At 47.1% G+C, this 22,627-nt stretch overlaps 2 protein-coding genes across 25 annotated transcripts in view; one reads left to right on the top strand and one right to left on the bottom strand.

The window, feature by feature from the left end:
• Positions 1-1,918, top strand: part of MYH11 (myosin heavy chain 11) — a 156,729-nt gene extending 154,811 nt beyond the window's left edge. For 4 of the 5 annotated variants that reach the window (XM_055078622.2, XM_055078625.2, XM_055078621.2 and 1 more), the window contains one exon: positions 935-1,918. In XM_055078622.2, coding sequence (XP_054934597.1) covers positions 935-1,067 — 133 coding nt within the window. In that variant the 3' untranslated portion in view covers positions 1,068-1,918. The remainder of the gene's footprint in view (positions 1-934) is intronic. The other variant, XR_010152284.1, reaches the window with a different exon arrangement.
• NDE1 (nudE neurodevelopment protein 1) overlaps positions 1-22,627 on the bottom strand; it is a 71,816-nt gene that overhangs the window by 9,910 nt on the left and 39,279 nt on the right. For 5 of the 20 annotated variants that reach the window (XM_054668928.2, XM_016929502.3, XM_063796756.1 and 2 more), the window contains 5 exons: positions 17,537-17,673; positions 13,747-13,926; positions 10,830-10,921; positions 8,205-8,356; positions 3,136-5,327 (listed from right to left, as the gene is read on the bottom strand). In XM_054668928.2, the coding sequence (XP_054524903.1) occupies positions 5,234-5,327; positions 8,205-8,356; positions 10,830-10,921; positions 13,747-13,926; positions 17,537-17,673 (655 nt within the window). In that variant the 3' untranslated portion in view covers positions 3,136-5,233. Of the gene's footprint in view, positions 1-3,135; positions 5,460-8,204; positions 8,357-10,829; positions 10,922-13,746; positions 13,927-17,536; positions 17,674-22,627 lie in introns of those variants that run through there. The other 15 variants (XR_010152294.1, XR_010152295.1, XR_010152296.1 and 12 more) reach the window with 6 other exon arrangements.

Genomic DNA, 22,627 nt, shown 5'->3' with positions numbered 1-22,627 from the left:
CAGTGAGCCAAGATCATGCCACTGCACTCCAGCCTGGGTGACAGAGACTCTTAAATTTTTTTTTTAAATCCACCTTGAAGGCCAGGTGTGGTGGCCCACGCCTGTAATGCCAGCGCTTTGGGAGGCCAAGGTAGGAGAATTGCTTGAGCTCAGGAGTTCCAGACCAGCCTGGGCAACAATATCAAGACCTCATCTCAATTTAATAAAATAATCCACCTTGGATTAACACGTATAATTTCCTTTTCTAGTATTCATTGGGCACCTGTTTTATGCCATGTGCGGTATGTTCCACGATCAGCAAAACAGATGCAGCAGTCCCTGCAGTGGGGAAAACTCAGTCCATGAACATTCACACCAGCAGGGGGTGCTGTCTCGCCTTTTAACCAGGGAGCCCCTCTGTGTCCCTCTCAAGGCTGCCCTTGTCCATTTCACCTTCTTCCAATTCAAATCTTGAAAACTCACCTCTAAGGCGAATGGGGGTGAGGAGATACAAAAGAAAAACAGTATGTTCTCTCTTCAACTCTGCCCCATGGGCTATGAATAAAGTCAGAAGACAAAATCCCCTACTTGGTTTTTGGCGTTTTTTTCCTATTCTAAATCAAAGACCACAGCAGACCAGAATCCTGTGGCTTCTGAAATGACCAAGCCTGACATATTGAAAAGCAGATCGTCTTGCTTTGAAAAACCTTCTCCACCCACCCCTGCAACCAATTTCAGCTGATTAAATTCAATCACTCATGCCTTAAGACTGGCAATGATTTGTTGACTTCAACTTGAATATCTGCATCTTATTTGTGCCGTGTGTGTTTTCTGCCATAAAAAAAATTTATATTACAATAGGACTATAGCTACAAGTTTAAAATAGATTTATAAAAAATCTATCCCAACCATGAAGATTTCTTTGCTAAATAATGCGTTTTCTTACAACCCACAGGCGAGGAAACGAGACCTCTTTCGTTCCTTCTAGAAGGTCTGGAGGACGTAGAGTTATTGAAAATGCAGATGGTTCTGAGGAGGAAACGGATACTCGAGACGCAGACTTCAATGGAACCAAGGCCAGTGAATAAGCAACTTTCTACAGTTTTGCACCACGGCAAGAAAACCAAAAACCAAAACAAACAAACAAACAAACAAAAACAACCCAGAACAAAGCAAAACCCAGCAGACTGTACTTAGCATTGTCTAAATCCATTCTCAAATTCCAAATATCACAGACACCCCTCACACAAGGAATATAAAAACCACCACCCTCCAGCCTGGGCAACGTTAGTAAAACCTCATCTATACAAGAATTTAAAAATAAGCTGGGCGTGGTGGTACACACCTGTGGTCCCAGCTACTAGGGAGGCTGAGCCAGGAAGAACGCTCCAGCCCAGGACTTCGAGGCTGCAATGAGCTATAATTGCATCATTGCACTCCAGCCTGGGCAACAGAGACCCTGTCTCAACCACCACCACCACCACCCCCACTACCCCTGTATTCAAGGTAAAAATTGAAGTTTGTATGATGTAAGAGATGAGAAAAACCCAACAGGAAACACAGACACATCCTCCAGTTCTATCAATGGATTGTGCAGACACTGAGTTTTTAGAAAAACATATCCACGGTAACCGGTCCCTGGCAATTCTGTTTACATGAAATGGGGAGAAAGTCACCGAAATGGGTGCCGCCGGCCCCCACTCCCAATTCATTCCCTAACCTGCAAACCTTTCCAACTTCTCACGTCAGGCCTTTGAGAATTCTTTCCCCCTCTCCTGGTTTCCACACCTCAGACACGCACAGTTCACCAAGTGCCTTCTGTAGTCACATGAATTGAAAAGGAGACGCTGCTCCCACGGAGGGGAGCAGGAATGCTGCACTGTTTACACCCTGACTGTGCTTAAAAACACTTTCACTAATAAACGGTTATAAATCACAATGTCGTTGGCTTTTCTGTTGAGCTGTTTTCTATAGAGGAAAAGGAGTTGGGGAAGGCTGGGTTTTGCTTCATCGTCCCAAAGATTCTCTGAAGTCAGGGTTAACGTCACGAATGCAGAAACTGAGGCCTAGAGAGGTGAAATCAATTGCCTACAACCCCACAGCCAGCCAGAGAGCAGAGCAGAGATGCAAAGTGAGACTGTCTAAGGGAGTTACTGGGCCGCTCAGCAGGGAGGGCAGGGGAGAGAAATAGGGTGATGTGTGGTCTAAGGGCCACTGCCCCCTGCCCTCGAACATGACTGGGAAGAACATCTTGACTCATCAAAACCAGTATCTTAAGAAAAATACAGGATTTCCTTGATTTTTTGAGTTAAAACACAAGGTCTTGTCCAATGAGTCAGCAAACACTTTCCACAAAACGTCAGATGGTGGCTGGGTACAGTGGCTCACACCTGGAATCCCAGCTCTTTGGGAGGCTGAGATGGGAAAATCACTTGAGGCCAGGAGTTGGAGGCCAGCCTAGCCGAGAGAGACCCCCGTCTCTATAAAAAAAGGTGTTTTTGTTGTTGTTGTTAGTAAGCCAGGCAGGATAGTGCACACCTGTACTCCCAACCTCTTGGAAGGCTAAGGCAGGAGGATCATGTGAGCCAGGAGTTCCAGGCTGCAGTGAGCTATGATCACGCCACTGCACTGCAGCCTAGGTAACAGTAACACCTTGTCTCTCACACCACCACCACCACCCACCCAGCCAGATAGTATTTTAGCCTTTACAGGCTACATATGGTCTTGCCGAATATTCATCTTCTTTAAAACAACCCTTAAAAACATAATAAATCATTCTTAGAGTAAGGGCCATAAAAACAAGCTGTAGGCCCTGTCCTTCTTTCAGCTTGAGTGTTTTAGACAGACATGCCTGCAAAGGCCCTGTTCAACACAAACGATGCCGTATACCACCAACTCCATGGGATCAGACAGATTTGGGAGACAGGAAACATGGAAACAAAGGACTCCATCTTGTGACCAGATGCTAATATGCCTTGAATGACGCACAAACACATCCCGGATACATTTCTAAAAACCTGGCTTGAATAGAAATTTTTAAAAAGATTTTTTCATATTTTTTAACTTGGTTAAAAAAAGTTTTTCACCACTCTGTGGGAAAACATTAAAGTATAAACATACAAAGCCTCTTTGACCAGAAGCCCAACAAGTTCAACATTCATTTCTCTTGATTTTATTGATCTTTTAAAAAAATAAAAGGACATCTTCTGTGGATACAGGTTAGGATGTTTCTAGGGTAAGAAACCCACCATCGCAGCGTAATTCTCTGCGGAATTTCAGTAGCACTTGGAAAGTTGTTTTCAACCTGAAATTTTTGCTGTTCTTCCAGAAAATAACTTAGTAACAAAATGAAGGCCGTGAAGCTGCAGGCACACTCCAGAAATTAGTGTGTTCTTTTAACTTATGTCCCAAAGAGACAGCAGGTTCCTAACATGCAGTGATGAGTGGACACACCGTGGTGCGTTGGAAATCCCACGTTCACGTCTTTGACAAGGAAGCCTCCTACAATGATCTTGTGCTTTAATTTTACTTGATGGTCACCCTGGTTACTTCATTATGCCTTTGAATGAAGTCCTGTTCTTAGTGGCTGCATTACCAAGGCCATCTTGCCCCAAAGACCCCTCAGGGTCCTGAGGCAGAATTCCCCCCACCCCACCAGGGGACTCAGGAAAATGAATGATCACAGTTTGCCAAAAGAGGTCAGATTTCCCACTGACGCTGGTTGGTCTGGAAAATTACTCTGAAAACTCGAACGCACCTCTAGGAATCTCAATGAGAAGCTAAGAAGCAGGCTACAGTCTCAGAGGTTTATGACACCTTTTTTTTTTTTTGGAGACGGAGTCTCACTCTGTTGCCCAGGCTGGAGTACAGTAGCGCGATCTTGGCTCACTGCACCCTCCGCCTCCCGGGTCCAAGCAACTCTCCTGCCTCAACATCTGGAGTAGCTGGAATTACAGGCACGCACCACTGCACCCAGCTAATTTTTTGTATTTTTAGTAGAGATGGGGTTTCACCATGTTGGCCAGGCTGGTCTTGAACTCCTGACCTCAGGTAATCCACCCGCCTCGGCCTCCCAAAGTCTTAGGATTACCGGCCTGAGCCACCGTGCCCGGCCTATTCCACAGTTTTTAAAAAGGCATGTGACCGTTAAGTTCTCTGTTCTTAGACATGATTTCAGTACACCACGAAGCACTGGGAGATTTTGTTCTGGAAGACGATTCCACCTGGTTGGGAATTGGGGGGAAGAGCCTCTGAGAGAAGCTCCATCCCACATTTACGGAGACTTGGGACATTAAAAACACCTGTCAAGACCAATCAGGGGCCAGGCACGGTGGCTCAGGCCTGTAATTCCAGCACTCGGGGAGGCTGAGGCGGGAGGATCACTTGAGGCCAGGAGTTCAAGACCAGCATGGCCAACATGGTGAAACCCCGTTTCTCACTAAAAATACAAAATTAGTGGGTGTAGTGGCACACTCCTGTAGTCCCAGCTACTTGGGAAGCTGAGATAAGAGAATCGCTTGAACCTAGGAGGCGGAGGCTGCAGTGAGCCGAAATTGCACCACTACACTCCAGCCTAGACAAGACAGGGCAAGAGCATGACTCTGTCTCAAAAAAGAAAAGAAAAAAAAAAAAAAAAAGACCAATCAGGACTCCGCTTGGGTTAGTGCAACACAATGGGGCATGGGAACGATGGCTCATGCTTGAAATCCCAGCATTCTGGGAGGCCGAGATGGGAGGATCACTTGAGGCCAGGAGTTCAAGACCACACTGGGCAACATGGCAAAACCCCGTCTCTATTAAAAATACAAAAAATTCAGCCAGGTGTGGTGGTGGGTGCCTGTAATCCCAGCTACCTGGAAGACTCAGGAACAAGAACCATTTGAACCCAGGAGGCGGAGGTTGCAGTGAGCTGAGATCACACCACCACACTCCAGCCTGGGTGACAGAGCGAGACTCTATCTCAAAAACAACACGGTAGCCTCATCACCGACAACTTAGGGCCCTTCCCAGAGAGCCCCTTTTGTCCCTCTTTGCAATGCACACGGTGGCAGGCAAGGATGAAAAGACATTTCCCAGGGACAAACCCCAGAGCACAGGTGATGGCCTCGGTCATTGGCTTGGGCCGCAAAGCTAACTAACTATGGTGACTGCTCTTATTTCTCAAACTAACTTAAAAAAAAAACCAAGTGTAAAAAGACGACAAAAGGTAACGACTTCTGCACCAACACCAAGACCTTCAGCTTCCGTGGTTTTCCTAAAGCAACATCTTGACTACCCCCTGGGCTGACGGCAGCGGCGATGAAGACATGTGTGAAGGCGACTTCCCAAATTCCAGGCGCTTCCCCAACCTTCAGACAGAGCAAACCAAATTAAGCTGACATAACAGCTGTGACAAACTGGCTAGCACCGGGGCCCACAGAGTTATAAGGGTGAACATCAAGAGTCAGGAGCAGGGTCTCACAGGGTCTCAATTTTCTCTCCTGTGAAATGAAGAAGAGGACACTGGCTACCTGGCTCTCAGATTCCAAGCTCACACAAAACGCCCAGTCTCAGACCCACTAGAAAAATCCATCTCTTACCTATTGTTTGTTTGTTTTACAGCCTACGCAACATAGTGAGACCCTGTCTCTACGAAAAATGCAAACAAAAATTAGCTGGGTGTGGTGGCCTGCGTGTGTAGTCCCAGCTACTTGGTAGGCTGAGGTGGGAGGATCGCTGGAGCCCAGGAGGCGGAGGTTGCAGTGAGCCGAGATCACACCACCGCAGTATAGCCTGGGTGACAGAGTGAGACCCTGTCTCCAAAAAAAAAAAAAAAAAAAGGCCAGGCATGATTGCTCACGCTTGTAACCCCCAGCACTTGGGAGGCCAAGGTGGGAAGATCGCCTGGAAAATTAATCTGAAAACTCACCTCTAGAAATCTCAATGAGAAGCAGACTACAGTCTCAGAGGTGTATTCTCAAACTCAAAGCCAGGAGGTTTGAGACCAGTCTGGGCAACATAGCAAGACTGTTTCTATAAAATATAAAAAAAATTAGCCAGGGGTGGTGGTGTGCACCTGTAGCCCCGGCTACTTGGGAGGCTGAGGCAGGAAGATGGCTTGAGCCCAGGAAGACGAGGCTGCAGTGAGCTATGGTCGCACCACTGCACTCCAGCCTGGGTGACACAGCAAAACCCTGTCTCGCAGAAAGAAAAAAAACAAAAATTAATTTTTTTTTTTTTCTTGAGAAAGAGTCTCACTCTGTTGCCCAGAGTGGAGTGCAGTGGTACAATCTTGGCTCACTGCAACCTCCACCTCCTGGGTTCAAGTGATTCTTGTGCCTCAGCCACCCAAGCAGCTGGGACTACAGGCATCCGCCACCATGCCCGGCTAATTTTCGTATTTTTAGTATAGATAGGGTTTCACCATGTTGCCCAGTTTGGTCTTGTGAACTCCTGGCCTCAAGTGATCCACCCACTTCTGCCTCCCAAAGTGCTGGGATTATAGGTGTGAGCCACGTCACTGCACCTGGCCTAAAAATCCACGTGTAAAGGTCTCAAAGTTATGTGCATGCCATGGAAAATATTCTTAATTTCCTGTCACGTGTCTGCTACAAACCCATCAAATTCCTACGGCTTGGGGCCCAGAGAGATGGTAGTCACACACCTTGCAGAATTCCTGAATCTGAAAGCTGCCCCTTTTTTTTCTGAGACAAGGTCTTGCTTCATCGCCCAGGCTGGAGTGCAGTGGCTGGGAACACGGCTCACTGCGGCCTCAACCTCCAGAGCTCAATTGATCCGCTGCCCTCAGCCTCCCAAAGTGCTGGGATTACAAGTGTGAACCACTGCGCCTGGCCCTGATTTTCTTTAGGCAAAAAAATTAATGACACTGTTAGAGATCAGATCTGCACTGTCCCATCGGGTGGCTGGTTTCAGGAACATAGTCTGGGCTAGAAGTTAGTGCCAGTTTCTCAAAGGTTCTACAGATTTAAAAAGAAAAAAAAGGGCTGGTTGCAGTGGCTCACGCCTGTAATCCCAGCACTTTGAGAGGCCGAGGTGGGTGGATCACAATGTCACGAGATCAAGACCATCCTAACACAGTGAAACCCCGTCTCGACTAAAAATACAAAAAATTAGCTGGGCATGGTGGCACACGCCTGTAATCCCAGCTACTCAGGAGGCTGAGGCAGGAGAATTGCTTGGACCTGGGAGGCAGAGGTTGCAGTGAGCTGAGATCGTGCCACTACACTCCAGCCTAGGCGACAGAGCAAGACGTCTCAAAAAAAAAAAAAAAACAAACAAACAAAAAAAAAACTTCAGGGGAAGCAGAGCCATGATTGATGCTCAATTCCCCAAATAAGGGCTTTATTTTTATTTAACTAATTAATTAACTTTTTGATATGGAGTCTTGCTCTGTCACCCAGGCTGCTGTGCAGAGGCACAATTTTGGCTCACTGCAATCTCTGCCTCCAGGGTTCAAGTGAGTCTCCTTCCTCAGCCTCCTGAGTAGCTGGGACTATAGGCACATGCTACCATGCCTGGCTCATTTTTCTATTTTTTTTGGTGGAGATGGGGTTTTACCAATGTTGCCCAGACTGGTTTTGAACTCCTGACCGCAAGTGATCCACCTGCCTTGGCCTCCCAGACTGCTGGGATTACAGGCGAGCGTCACCACACCTGGCCCAAATAAGGGCTTTATACAGGACATTCTCACAGTGTAACCGTGAGTAGCAGCTGTAGAATCAAATGATAAAAATGACCTTCTTGGCCAGGCATGGTAGCCCACACCTGTCGTCGCAGCACTTTGGGAGGATGAAGGGTGAGGATCGCTTGAAGCTCAGAGTTTGAGACCAAACTCGGCAACATGGCAAAACCCTGTCTCTAGAAAAAACACAAAAAATTAGCCGAGCACGGTGACACGCACCTGTACTCCCAGCTACTCGGGGGACTGAGGTGGGAGGATCGTTTGAGCTGGGAGGCAGAGGGTGAGCCATGATCCTGCCATCGTATTCTAGCCTAGGTGACAGAGTGAGACCCTGTCTCACAAAACAAGACCCTCTCTCTAGCCCTTTGTTCAAGCCACAAGACACCACCTAATGCTGCCTGCAGGGAGCAGAGGAGAGGATAAGGTTTGCTGAAATAATCCTATAATTTAAAAAGACACATGGCTGTGGGCTGGGGGCGAGTGTCTCTTGCCTGGGGCAGGCGGGTTCTCCCCGCCAGCGAGAGGTTTATTAGAAGGTACTGACCCCTTATCACCCAAAGACACGCTGGTGCTGCTTGGCCGTCTCTCACCGCCATCTCTGTTCTTGCTGCTCCGCCCAGAGGCTGGGCCACCTATTCGGTTTGGGGACTGATCGTACACGAGGTTCCGGCAGGAAGCGAGTTTGGACTCCAGTGCCTGGACAGAAATACACTTTTATCTCTCAAGTTATAGGCAAGGACTATTCTGTCTTAACAGAGCCTGTACAGAAGAACGAACCCCAGACAGTGGTTCTCAAACTGTTGTGCACTGGAATTCCAAGGTGGAACCCCAAGAGGAATCCAACGTATATGCCAGTCTCAGCACCAAGCACCTTAAGTATTTGGGAGCTGGCTGGGCACAATGGCTCACACCTATAATCCCAGCACTCTGGAAGGCCAAGGCAGGAGGATGGCTTGACGTCAGGAGTTTGAGACCAGCCTGGGCCACAAAGTAAGATCCCATCTCAGTTATTTTTATTTTTTATTTTTTTTTTACTTTTTTAGACGCTGTGTCACCCAGGCTGGAGTGCACTGGTGAGATCACAGCTCACTGCAGCCTCAACCTCCCAGGCTCAACCAATCCCTCCCACCTCAGCCTCCTGAGCAGCTGGGATTATAGGCGTCCGCAATCATGCCCAGTTAATAAAAAAAATTTTTAATGCAAAAAATTTTTTTTAATTACGAAAAATTTTTAAAAATGTTTGGGAGCTGCCTGGAAAAAGATCACGGCTCACTGCAGCCTCGACCTCCCAGGCTCAAGCAATCCTTCCACCTCAGCCTCCTGAATAGCTAGGACTATGCACAATCATGCTTGGCTTAAAAAAAAAAAAAAAATTCTTTTTTAATTACAAAAAATTTTTTTTAAGTGGGAGCTTTCTGGCAAAACCAGTAACCTACCAATTATCCAACTCCGCTTGTAGGAAGTAGGAAATCCACTTCTGGAATCCTTCACCCTTTGGTTTACCTTGTTAAACCTCTGCAGAATGGCAGGAAGTTTGATAAGGACTTAGTCTGGCTACAACAGACCCTGAGGAAACCAAAAGGACACTGACAGCACCCCAGGCTTCTCTATACTCCAACTAGGCTAAATACTGAAATGCAGACCTGCTTCTAGAATAGCAAACCAGACAGCCAAAAACCAGAAGTAAAAACAAAAGAAATGAGTTGCAAGCTTCTACTAAGTTGTAGCTATGAATACACTGTGTACAGTGACAACTTGGTAGGAGTTAAATTATGTGGCCTTCTAGGCATCATTTAAAAAAATAAACTACAAAGAATACCTATGTTTTTACTTAGGCACAAAAGGATCCCTCCCTGTAATTAACATAAAAGCTGAAAGGCCAAATTCTTTGCCCTAGGCTTTCAAGATTTTTTTTTTTTTTTTTTTTTTTTGAGACCAAGTCTCACTCTGTCACCCAGCGGTGCGATCTCAGCTCACTGCAACCTCCGCCTCCCGGATTCAAACAATTTTCCTGCATAAGCCTCTCAAGTAGCTGGGATCACAGGTGCCCACCACCATTCCTGGCTAATTTTTGTATTTTTAGTAGAGATGGGGTTTCACCATGTTGGCCAGGCTGGTCTTGAATTCCTGACTTCAGGTGATCCACCCATCTCGGTCTCCCAAAGTGTCAAAATTCACTTAAACCCCAAGAAACAAACCAAAAAAAAAAAAAAAAAAAAGGTGGCAGTTTTTTTCTCTTCTGAGACAACGTCGTGCTGTCACCCAGGATGGAGTGCAGTGTTGGAATCTCAGCTCACTCAGCCTCAACCTCCCAGGCTGAAGCAATCCTCCCACCTCTCAGCCTCCTGAGTAGCTGGGACCACCAGTGTACACCATCAGGCCTGGCTAATTTTTGCATTCTTGTAGAGGCCAAGTCGGGGCAGGGGGTTTCACCATGTTGCCCGGGCTGGTGTCAGACTCCTGAGCTCAAGTAATCTCCCACCTTGGCCTCCCAAAGCACTGGGATTACAGGTATGAGCACCCGGCCAAAAGAGAAGGCAGTTTCCAAGTGCTCCTTAGTTTTTTCGAGTTAAGGAAAAAACACAGATATCACCCTAATTTCCCAAATTTCCTAGAGGAAAAACGGTAAAAGGAAAGAGACATACATAGGGTTCAGAGCAGGGCTTCGAGTCAGAGCTCTGAGTGTCTGGCAGTAACTCCCACAGGAAGCTCTAATGATTCCCAGGGATGCTAAAGGAGCAGCCACACCTAAAACTCACCACACTGCTATGAAAGGGGCTGGACGCATTGGCTCATGCCTGTAATCCCAGAACTTTGGGAGGCCAACCTGGGAGGATCACTTGAGGCCAGGAGTTTAAGACCAGCCTGGGCAACACAGCGATACCCACATTACTACAAAAAAATGAAAGTATCAGCCAGGCATAGTGGCGCACACCTGTGGTCCAAGCTGCTCGGGAAGCTAAGGTGAGAGGATCGCTTGAACCCAGGATTTCAAGGCTGCAGTGAGTTGTGATCGTACCACTACACTCCAGCCTGAGCAACAGAGCAAGACCCTGTCTCTAAAAAAAAAAGAAAAAAAGAAGAGAGGGAAGGAACTAGATCAACCCCCCTTCACACATCCTGAAAGACAGGCAGGAAGGCACCAAACGCCAGGAAAGTGTGGTCTTACCCCGACTTTCCGCAGTAGGTCTCCCACAATGTTGAGGGCTGATATCCGGGCCGCAGGTGTGAGGGGGGTCCCCCCGGTGGAGTCGTCCAGGCCTGGGTGTGCAAAGGGAAGAGCATGTAACTCACCAACCTATAGTCATGTCTGTGCGTTAACATCTCTAGATCCATAACCACGGGACAGGAGGGACGCTGACGCCTTTCCTCGGATCCCAAAAGCTACCCTATTTCTTTCCGTAGTTAACCGCATCACACACCCAAGGCCCGTATGACAACCAATTTTTCAAGTCCTTGTGATGACCGCAACAAATACTTATTTTTACATGTTAGTCTTGCTCTGTCACCCGGACTGGAATGCGGTGATGTGATCTCAGCTCACTGCAACCTCCGCCTCCCAGGTTCAAGCGATTCTCCTGCCTTGGCCTCTTGAGTAGCTGGGATTACAGCCATGTGCCACCACACCCGGCTAATTTTTGTATTTTTAGTAGAGACAGAGTTTCATCACGTTGTCCAGGCTGGTCTCGAACTCTTGACCTCAAATGATCTGCCCGCCTTGGCCTCCAAAAGTGCTGGGATTACGGGTGTGAGCCACCATGCCTGGCCTTTAACAAATTTTTTTTTTAATAGAGACAGGGTCTCACTATGTTGCCCAGGCTGATCATGAACTCCTAGTTTCAAGCGATCCTCCCACCTTGGCCGCCCAAAGGGCTGGTATTTACAGGCATGAGCCACCGTGCCCAGCCACATTAGTCTTTTTAAACAAACCCAAAACAAATCCTTTTGAAATTGTAGAAAATCCATATAGTTAATTAACATAATGGCATCTGTGATAGATACAAGAACTATAGACAGGATGAGCCAGCTTTACAAGGGTCCGGCTCTGCAGAGCCTCTCTTCTCCAAGTGGGGTCCATGCACCAGCAGCACATGAGAACTGTTAGAAATGCAGAATCTCTCGGCCAGGCACAGTAGCTCACACCTGTAATCCCAGTGCTTTCAGAGGCCGAGGCAGTTCGATCAGTTGAGGTCAGGAGTTCAAGACCAGCCTGGCCAACATGGCAAAATCTTGTCTCTACTAAAAATACAAAATTAGCTGGGCATGGTAACAGGTGCCTGCCTGTAATCCCAGCTACTCGGGAGGCTGAGGCATGAGAATCGCTTGAATCCAGGAGGCAGAGGCTGCAGTGAGCCAAGATCAATGCCGCTGCACTCCAGCCTGGCCGACAGAGCAAGACTTTGTCTCAAAAAAAAAAAGAGAGAGAAAGAAATTTCAGGCCCCACCCAAGACCCACTTGATCTGAGGTACATTCTATCAAGATCCCCAGGTAAGCTACATGCATATTAAAGTGTGGAAACATAGCCAGGCATGGAGTTGCATGCCTCTAGTCCCAGCTACTCAGGAGGCTGAGGCAGGAGGATCACTGGAGCCCAGGAGTTGGAGGCTGCAGTGAGCTATGATTGTACCACCGCACTCCAGCCTGGGCCACAGACCAAGACTGTGTCTCTAAAAAAAAAACAATGAAATAAAGTATGCAAAATGGCTCTAGACTGGGGCTAGGCACAGTGACTCATACATGTAATACCACCACTTTCAGAGGCTGAGGCAGGCAGATCACCTGAGGTCAGTAGTTTGAGACCAGCCCGGCCAACATGGTGAGACCCCATCTCTACTAAAAATACAAGATTAGCCAGGCATGGTGGTGGGCACCTGTAATTCAAGCTTACTCAGGAGGCTGAGGCAGGAGAATCACTTGAACCTGGGAGGAGGGGGTTGCAGCGAGCCAATATCGCACCATTGCACTCCAGCCTGGGCAACAGAGCGAAACTCCATCTCAACAAAACTAAACAGAAGGGCTCTGCACCGGAATTCTAGAAGTCTCACTGGTCTCTTCATGCCCAGGGGACAAGCTAAGGGATAAGGCAGTAGATGGTAGGGTAAGCCCTGGAGCCTGCCTGCCTGGGTCTGAATCCCAAACCATCTGCCATTCAATTGCTTCATGACTCTGCTTAACTCAGGGCCTCACTTTCATCAAACGGGGACAGCACCTGCATCCTGGGCCTGCGGCGAAGGCTGCAGGCTGGCCAGCACACACTGAGCACTCCTTAACTGTCTGTTATTAATATCTGCTGTAAAAGGCCTGATCGGAAGCTGTCGGCAGAGGGGCTGGGGTGAGAACTGAGATTCTTTTTTTCTGCCCATGCAGCACACGTTATGCTGAATCTAGCTCTCGGTGGATGTATTACTAAACCCACAGAATGCTTTTTACTTTTTTGTATTTGGTCAGTGACATTTCAAATTTGGGAGGTTTTATATTCAAAAAGAGGATTTTTGACCAGGCGCGGTGGCTCACACCTGTAATCCCAGCACTTTGGGATCAGCCGAGGTGGGCGGATCACTTGAGTCCAGGAATTTGATACCAGCCTGGGCGACATGGCAAGACTGTGTCTCCACCTAAAATACAAAAGTTAGCCAGGTGCCTTTAGTCCCAGCTACTCCGGAGGATGAGGTGGGAGAATCACTTGAGCCCACGATGCAGAGGTTGCAGTGAGCCAAGATCACGTCACTACACTCCAGCCTGGGCAACAGAGTGAGATCCTGTCTCAAAAAAAAAAAAAAACCCAACAAAAAAAAGGATTTCTGGCTTTGAAGAATGGAAAAAGCTGCAGATGAAGGGCCAATCCTCGTAGCTGCAGAGTGGCAGCCACCCCCTCTGGGTGGGGTTTCCATTTCATCAGACTCCACTACTCACTGATCTCAATGCCCATCCCCAAGAACATCCCAGTCTACTCTCTGCTCAAAGCCTGAGAGCAAATCAGGCTCTGAGCCTGATGCAAATCATCACACCCCCAGGACCCACCCCAGATTCTTACCCAGAAACGCTTTGTGAACCGAGAAAATCCTCCAATTCCCACTCCCCTTACCACGTCTGAAGCTACCAGGTGTGTTTAAACTTGAGCTGGGTCCTCGGTGAGCAATGGGCGTGGACGGCACGGAGCCCGTGGCCTGCACAGCTGTGTCTGTCCTCTCAGCTTCCACTGAGCTGGGCATGGGGGTCCTGGGTTTCTCCTGCTTCTGCTGCACGGCCAGTTCCTGCCGCAAATCTGTGCCAGAAAAAGGATTCAGGAATTCAAGTCCTCAGCCAGGCGCAGTGGCTCATGTTTATAATGCCAGCACTTTGGGAGGCCAAGGCAGGTGGATCGCCTGAGGTCAGGAGTTCGAGACCAGCCTGACCAACATGGTGAAACCTCATCTCTATTGAAAATACAAAAATTAGCCCAGCATGGTGGTAGGCACCTGTAATCTCAGCTACTCAGGAGGATGAGACATGAGAATCATTTGAACCTGGGAGGCCAGGGTGGCAGTGAGCTGAGATTGCTCCAGCGCACTCCAGTCTGGGTGACAAGAGCAAGACTACGTCTCAAAAAACAAAAAGGGAATTTAAGTCCTTGCTTAGGGTTGGTGGGGTGCAGGGAGAGAGGTTCAACAGTAGATACCAGTCAGAAAAAAGACCTACTGGGGTGAAACACTCCAGGTAGAAACCCCAAATAAAGGGAAACCCACAGGACCTTGCCTAGCAGACTTGGAACTCTACAGGATGTTTCTCTTGACTAACAAAATGGTTTCAGATTTTTAAAAAGCTATGACAGTGACACACTAATGCTTTTATTATTGAAAAAACAATTCCAACATAGCAGTGTATTTAGAACACTAAATGAAAATATGCCCGGGAGCAGTGACTCATGCCTATAATCCCAGCACTTTGGAAGGCTGAGGTGTAAGAATCACATTAATCCAGGAGGTCGAGGCTGCAGTAAGCCATGATCATACCACTTCAGCCTGGGCGAGAGTGAGACCTCTGGCTCAAAAAAAAAAAAAAAAAAAAAAAAGGCCAGTTGCACTGGCTCAAGCCTATAATCCCAGCACTCTGAGAGGTCGAGGTGGGAGGATTGCTTGAGGTCAGGAATTTTCAGGCCAACATGGCAAAACCCCGTCTCTATTAAAAATACAAAAAATTAGCCATGCGTGGTGGTGAGCGCCTGTAGTCCCAGCTGCTTGGGAGGCTGAGGCAAGACAATCGCTTGAGCCTGGGGGACAAGCAGTGAGTGCAGTGAGCTGAGATCACGCCACTGCACTCCAGCCTGTGTGACAGAGCAAGACTGTCTCAAAAATAAATAAAGTATGCTTTCCAGACTATCCCCAAACGCTCCTCCTCACTCATAATCACCATAACATGTGGGAGAGCTTTTCAACCATTGTTCTCTGAATTTTTTTTTTTTTTTTGAGATGGAGTTTCACTCTCTTGCCCAGGCTTAAGCGCAGTGGCACAGTCTCGGCTCACTGCAACATCTGCCTCCCGGGTTCAAGTGATTCTCCTGCCTCAGCCTCCCAAGTAGCTGGGATTACAGGCACGCACCACCACACCTGGCTAATTTTTGTATTTTTAGTAGACACAGGGTTTCACCATGTTGTCCAGGCTGGACTCTAACTCCTGACCTCAGGTGATCCACCCACCTTGGCCTCCCAAAATGCTGGGAATACAGGCGTGAGCCACTGCGCCCAGCTGTTCTCTCCATTTTCAAACATAAACTTTATACATATGTATGTATCTACTGAGCATAAAACAAGAAAATTTTTTATTAAGCATTACTGGAAACATACAATATGTTGTCCTGTGTATGACTTACTCTCCCCACTTCAGTGGTATGTCTTGGCAATGATTTTTGTTTTAGAGACAGGGTCTGACTCAGTCACCCAGGCTGGGGTGCGGTGGCACAATCATAGCTCAATGTAACCTTGAACTCCTGGGCTCAAGTCATCCTCCCACTTCAGCCTCCTAAGTAGCTGGAACTACAGACATATGCCACCAGGCCTAATTTTTACAATTTTCATTTTTGTAGAGATGGGGTATCACTATGTTGTCCAGGCTCATCTTGAACTCCTAGGCTCAAGCAATCCTCTTGCATCCGTCTCTCAAAGCACTGAGATTACAGGCATCAGCCACTGTGCCTAGCCTTGGCAATCTTTCTACCACAACATTTCTATCTACTGTTCACTTTAACCATTAACATTTCACAAAATACATCTATGTACTTCATTTAACCACTTCATTACTGATGGACATCTAGGAACAACTACTTTATTAAACTTAAGAATTTTTACTTTTTATCCCCCACCTACTGGTTACACATTAGAAAGCAAATCGACATTATAAATAATTAATTGGGCCAGCAACAGTGACCCACCCCTATAATCCCAGCACTTTGGGAGGCCGAGGCGGGCAGATCACCTGGGGTCAGGAGTTCAAGACCAGCCTGGCCAACATGGTGAAACCCCATCTCTATTAAAAATATAAAAATTAGCCAGGCATGGTGGTGCACACCTGCAGTCCCAGCTACTCAGGAGGCTGAGGCAGGGGAATCGCTGAACCTGGGAGGCAGAGGTTGCAGTGAGCAGAGACAGCACCACTGCACTCCAGCCTGGACAACAGAGCAAGACGCCATCTCAAAAAAAAAAAAAAAAAAAAAGGTAAAAACAACTTGGACAATCCACTAATGAATGTCTTTTTTTTTTTTTTTTTTTTTTTTTTTGAGACAAGAGTCTCACTCTGTCACCCAGGCTGGAGTGCAATGGTGTAATTTTGGCTCACTACAACCTCCACCTCCCAGGTTCAAGCAATTCTCGTGCCTCAGCCTCCTGAGCAGCTGGGATTGCAGGCAACCACCACCATGCCCTCATGTTTTCTATTTTTAGTAGAGATGGGGTTTCTCTATGTTGTCCAGGCTGGTCTCAAACTCCTGAGCTCAGGTGATCCACCTGCCTCAGCCTCCCAAAGTGCTGGGATTACAGGTGTGAACCACTGTGCCTGGCCAAATGCCTCATTACAGTTTCAACATTCTACCTCTGGAAGTGCCAACTGAAAAAGAGCAAATGCTGATGAGGTTTCAAAGTTTTAGCCAAATATATTGGTTGCCATCAAGTCACAAAAATAATAGGCTAGCTGGCAATTCCACCAGAAATTTCTCCCCACAACATCTTTGCTTCTTAAGAGACAGGGTCTCACTCTGTCACCCAGGCTGAAGTGCACTGGTGCCATCATAGCTCACTGCAGACTCCACCTCCTGGGCTGAAGCAATCATCCCACCTTGGCTTCCTGAGTAGCTGGGACTACAGGCACATGCCATCACACCCAGCTAATCTTTAAATGTTTTTGTAAAGATGGAGTCCCACTATGCTGCCCAGGCTGGTCTCGAACTCCTGGGCTCAAGAGATCCTTGGCCTCCCAAAGTGCTGGGATTACAGGTGTGAGCCACTGTGCCAGATCTCCCCACAAAACTCTTCTGTTCCTACTGAGCATCAGGGTAGTTTGCTGTGTTTGTGAATTACAGACCAGGAAGCATCTTTCTGGAAATAAATTCTGCTGCCCAGAGGCAGAACCCCAATACAAGGACTTCATCTGTGAACCCCAAAGCTATTTCTCTAAATACCCATAAGGGGCCCTTACAGGGCTGGATGTCTGACTGTTCTCAGCTCCAGCCAGGGCCCAAGGCAAGAGTCTGCCCGGTGCAGTCCGACACCCTCTGATTAGACAACCTGGGTGCAGAGCAGGGTGTGGGGTCCCTGTAAAGATAATGCTGGGAGAGCTTGTGGGACAAGATGTTGCTCAGGTAGGGAGAGGGGACCATGCTGGTGAAGACACCAAGGCCTCCTGACCTCTGGCTTCATCCTTCAGTCTCTGAACAGATTCCAGGAGATTCTCTTTTTCATCAAGTTCACTTTCCAGGAAGGCATTTCTTTCGATGGCCTGATTCAAGCGCTGCTCAAAGTCTTCGAGAGACATGATCGTGGCGCTGGCGAAGAGAAAAGCAGAGTTATCCAAGAGGACAAACCGCAGCATCCCTCCAGCACCGCGGATCCAGGAGGTGTGAAGGGTCAGACACACCTGGGCACAAGTCCCAGCCCCAAACTTCCTAGATGCCACAGAGTGGGCCGAGTCCCTTAACCTTCTGGGGCATGGGCTCTTTACCCGCAGAATGGGACTCATCATAGCTCATGGGGTGCACGAGGCTGTCATAAGGATTAAATAAGATGCTGCCCACACAGCACTCAGCAATAAGCCAAAGCCCTATCAGGACTGCATGTGGCATTTGGTGGTTTGAGAAGACCACTATGCTCCATCTTCTCTTGCAAGCTCACAATGCCAACCAGCATTAAAAATAACCTAATATGACTGGGCAAGGTGGCTCATGCCTGTAATCCCAGCACTTTGGGAGGCCGAGGCAGGTGGAAGACCTGAGATCAGGAGTTCAAGACCAGCCTGGCCAGCTTGGGCAAATGGCAAAATCCTGTCTCTACTAGAAATACAAAAATTAGCCAGTTGTAGTGTAATCCCAGCTACTTGGGAGGCTGAGGTGGGAGAAGTGCCAGGAAGCAGAGGTTGTAGTGAGCCCAGATTATACCACTGCACTCCAGCCTAGACAACAAAGTGAGACTCCATCTCAAAATAATAATAACCTAATAAACACATATAACAACATGATTTTTTAAGACACAGGGTTTTGCTGTGTCTCTCAGGCCGAAGTGCAGTGGTACAATCACAGCTCACTGCAATCTCAAACTCTTGGGCTCAAGCGATCCTCCCGCCTCAGCCTCCTGAGTTACTGAGATTACAGGCATGAGGCACTGTGCCAGGCATAAGATGCACTTAAGCAGGTAGAAGAGATCTTATTTAACCTCTCAGTGGAAGTTCAAAATGCCCAGTACCAGCCCAGCTGCCCTGCTCACAACCCCTTCTTGTGAAGGGCATAGACACTGTGGTAAAGGCACTGCCAAGTGCTGTAAGAAAACAATCTGTTTTAATTCTGGGAAAACCACCTTCTCTGCACCTCAGTTTTCTCTCATGCAAAGCAAGAATAGTAATAGTAACCTTCATGCAGGATTGTGGTGGGGAAGGGGTGGCAAGAAGTCATACAGGCCCGGACACGGTGGCTCACGCCTGTAATCCCAGCACTTTGGGAGGCCGAGGCGGGCGGATCACTTGAGGTCAGGAGTTCAAGACCAGCCTGGCCGACATGGTGAAACCTCATCTCTATTAAAAATACAAAAATTAGCCGGGCATGATGGTGCACACATGTAGTCCCAGCTGCTCGGGAGGGTGAGGCAGGAGAATCGCTTGAACCCAGAAGGTGAATGTTGCAGTGAGCCGAGATCATGCCACTGCACTCCAGCTTGGGCAACAGAGTAAGAATGTTTCCCCAAAAAAAAAAAAAAAAAAATCCTACAGGAAGCACACAACAGATGTTTTACACATAAGCACACATCTATAAATGTCAGCAATTTTTATTATTGACCCTGTGTCTGTCCCCAGACCTTACACAACCTGCTAACTGTATCCCACAGTGGTCAGAAGCACGTGTTTGGAGAGGAACCCAGGAGTTAACACCCAGCTCCTCCTCCACCTAGAACTCACTGAGTATCATTGGGGAACTTGATCTCCTTCATCCTCAGTTCCTTCAATCACCAAATTAATAACTGCACTGATTAATGGCTGCATCAGTTCATTTATTCAATATATCCTACTATGTCTAGATGGAGTCATACAAGTACCTACTCTCACAGGGTCTTTAGAAGTAGTGGATAGGATAAAGTTACCACAGTACCGATTAAAAACAACAAAGGGACAAGCACAGTGGTTCATGCCTATAATCCCAGCACTTTGGGAGGCCAAGGTGCGAGGACCGCTTGAGGCCCAGGGTTCAAGACCAGCCTGGGTAATACAGAGACCCTGTCTCTACAAAAAGTAAAAAAATTAGCCGTGCATGATGCGTGCCTGTAGTCCCAGCTACTCGGAGGCTGAGGTAGGAGGACTGCTTGAGCCCAGGAATTCAAGGGTACAGTAAGCCATGATTATGCCACTGCACTCCAGCCTGGGTAACAATGCCAGACCCTGTCCCGAAAAACAAAAACAAAAAACACACTACTACCAACAACAAAGGGATAATACTTCGGAGTACAATACCAGAAACAGTTAAAACAGCCCTAAGGTTGACCTATCAAAGATAAAATATTCACATAATAATATGTAGAGTAGTACAGAATGCTTGCAGAAATGCAGACATACTGAGTATATAAAGAGGAAGACCCATTATCACGCAGAAATTAATTCTCCACAAGTTAAACTGATAAATTTAACACTGTCTTAATACGTTTCTACTGGGGGAATAAACTGGACTGATTTGAAAGATCCTGTGACAATGAAACAAGAATGATCAGAGGAACTCTGTAAAAGAGATCAGGGAACTAGCTCTACCAGAGAGTCAGAACGCACTACTATAAAGCCTCAACAATGAAGAATAGTATGCTACTGGTTGTAAGAACAAAGGAACCAAAGGTCCAGAAATAGACAAGAGTTTAATTTATAATAAAGGTGGCATCACAGATCATTGGTAAAAAAATGGCAGGTTCAGTTCTAGTTTTAGGGACCACTGGGTACCCACCAGGAAAAAATTATTAGATTCGTACCTCATACTGTACCCTAACACAAACTCCGACTGAATCGGAAATTTTAACAAACTCCTTATTTGGTCAAAATCTATTTTGCTTCTGGAATGCTAGGGAACTGGGGACCAGCTTCAGTGACTTTTTTTTTTTTTTTTTTTTTTTGAGATGGAGTTTCACTCTTGTCACCCAGGCTGGAGTGCAATGGTGCTCACCCAGGCGGAGTGCAACCTCCGCCTCCCGGGTTCAAATGATTCTTCTGTCTCAGCCTCCCAAGTAGCTGGGATTACAGGCACGCACCACCACATCCTGCTAATTTATTTTTAGTAGAGACAGCATTCCACCATGTTGGCCACACTGGTCTCGAACTCCCGACCTCAGGTGATGCACCTGCTTCTGCCTCCCAAAGTGCTGGGATTGTAGGTGTTGGCCACCATGCCTGGCCCTTCAGTGGCATTTCTGAATTTCCCTGCAACCTCGACACCCTGGGTTTAAGTCATCCTTTTACCTTTTTTTTTTTTTTTTTTTTGAGATGAAGTCTCACTCTGTTGCCCAGGCTGGAGCGCAACGGCACAATCTCAGCTCACTGCAACCTCCACCTCTCGGGTACAAGCGATTCTCCTGCCTCAGTCTGTCAAGTAGCTGGGATTACAGGCGCCTGCCACCATGCCTGGCTAATTTTTGCATTTTTAGTAGAGACAGGGTTTCACCATCTTTGTCAGGCTGGTCTCCAACTCCTAACCTCAGGTGATCCGCCCACCTCGGCCTCCCAAAGTGCTGGGATTACAGGCGTGAGCCAATACGCCCAGCGATTCTTTCACCTTCTTACCTCAACCTCCCGAGTAGTTGTGACCACAGGCACAAGCTACCATACCTGGCTAGTTTTTATATTTGTTTCTAGAGACGGGAGTCTCACTATGTTGCCCAGGATGTCCTCAAACTCCTGGGCTCAAGCAATACTCAAGCCTCAGCCTCCCCAAGTACTAAGATGACAGATTACAGGCATGAGCTATCTCACCTAGCGTGAGTATTTACTTTGAAATAAAGGTCAGCATGCTAGTTGTAACTGGAGTGAAAATTGCTTTATGTATTTTATATGTTGAAATTCTGTCAACCAATGTATAAAAGCATATTTAGTGCCTGTAATCCCAGCACTTTGGGAGGCTGAGGCGGGTGGATCACAAAGTCAGGAGATCGAGACCATCTTGGCTAACATGGCGAAACCCCATCTCTACTAAAAATACAAAAAAATTAGCCGGGCGTGGTAGCGGGTGCCTGTTGTCCCAGGTACTCGGGAGGCTGAGGCAGGAGAATGGCGTGAACCTGGGAGGTGGAGCTTGCAGTGAGCCAAGATTGTGCCAATGCACTCCAGCCTGGGCAACAGAGCTAGACTCTGTCTTAAAAACAAACAAAAAAAAACCCATATTTAGTATAACAGCACAATATTGCAATAATTTGTGACATGAAAGCTGTTAATTTCATGTGCAGTTATTGAGAACCTGAAAATACGTAAATAGGAAAACAGATTTTCAGTAAATATAAAGAGATATACTGGTTAGATAACTAAGAACATATCCTTTTTGAGCCAAAAAATGCTTTAAAAGTCCATGGAATTGGCTGGGCACAGTGGCTCATGCTTGTAATCCCAACACTTTGGCAAGCCGAGATGGGAAGATTGTTTGAATCCAGGAGTTTGAGACCAGCCTGGGAAACACCGTGTGACCCCATCTCTTTAAAAAAAAAAATTTGTAAGTTGGATTGGGTGTGAGAGCTAACGGCTATAATCCCAGCACTTTGGGAGGCCGAGGTGGTGGATTGCTTGAGGTCAGGACCATGGTGAGACCCCATTTCTACTAAAAATAGAAAAATTAGCCGGGCATAATGGCACATGCATGTAGTCCCAGCTACTCGAGAGGCTGAGGCAGGAAAATCATTTGAACCTGGGAGGCAGAGGCTGCAGTGAGCTGAGATCGCACCACTGCACTCCAGCCTGGGCTACAGAGCAAGACTCTGTCTCAAAAATAAATAAAATAAATAAAATGAAAAACTTATGAAAAGAGTAAAACTAGATTAAATCTATTTGAATTTTTGTAAAACTTTTTGGCATCTTAGTACTCATATGAAACAAAGTAACCTTTAGGACATGTATTTAATTTTTAGTTACTTCCAATTAGGTCCTGCACACTTTTCAAGGTTATTCTTATACAAAGTGCCTGTCCTCAGTTAAAAGTGAGTAGTTTCATTTGAGGGAAGTATAGAAGAAGGACCATGAGAGCAATCAAACAGCTGATGGTGCTGAGAAACTCT

The sequence above is a fragment of the Pan troglodytes genome, chromosome 18 (assembly GCF_028858775.2).
Source record: "Pan troglodytes isolate AG18354 chromosome 18, NHGRI_mPanTro3-v2.0_pri, whole genome shotgun sequence".
NCBI classification, from domain to species: domain Eukaryota; kingdom Metazoa; phylum Chordata; class Mammalia; order Primates; family Hominidae; genus Pan; species Pan troglodytes.
This window is presented reverse-complemented; position numbering and strand designations above follow the sequence as displayed.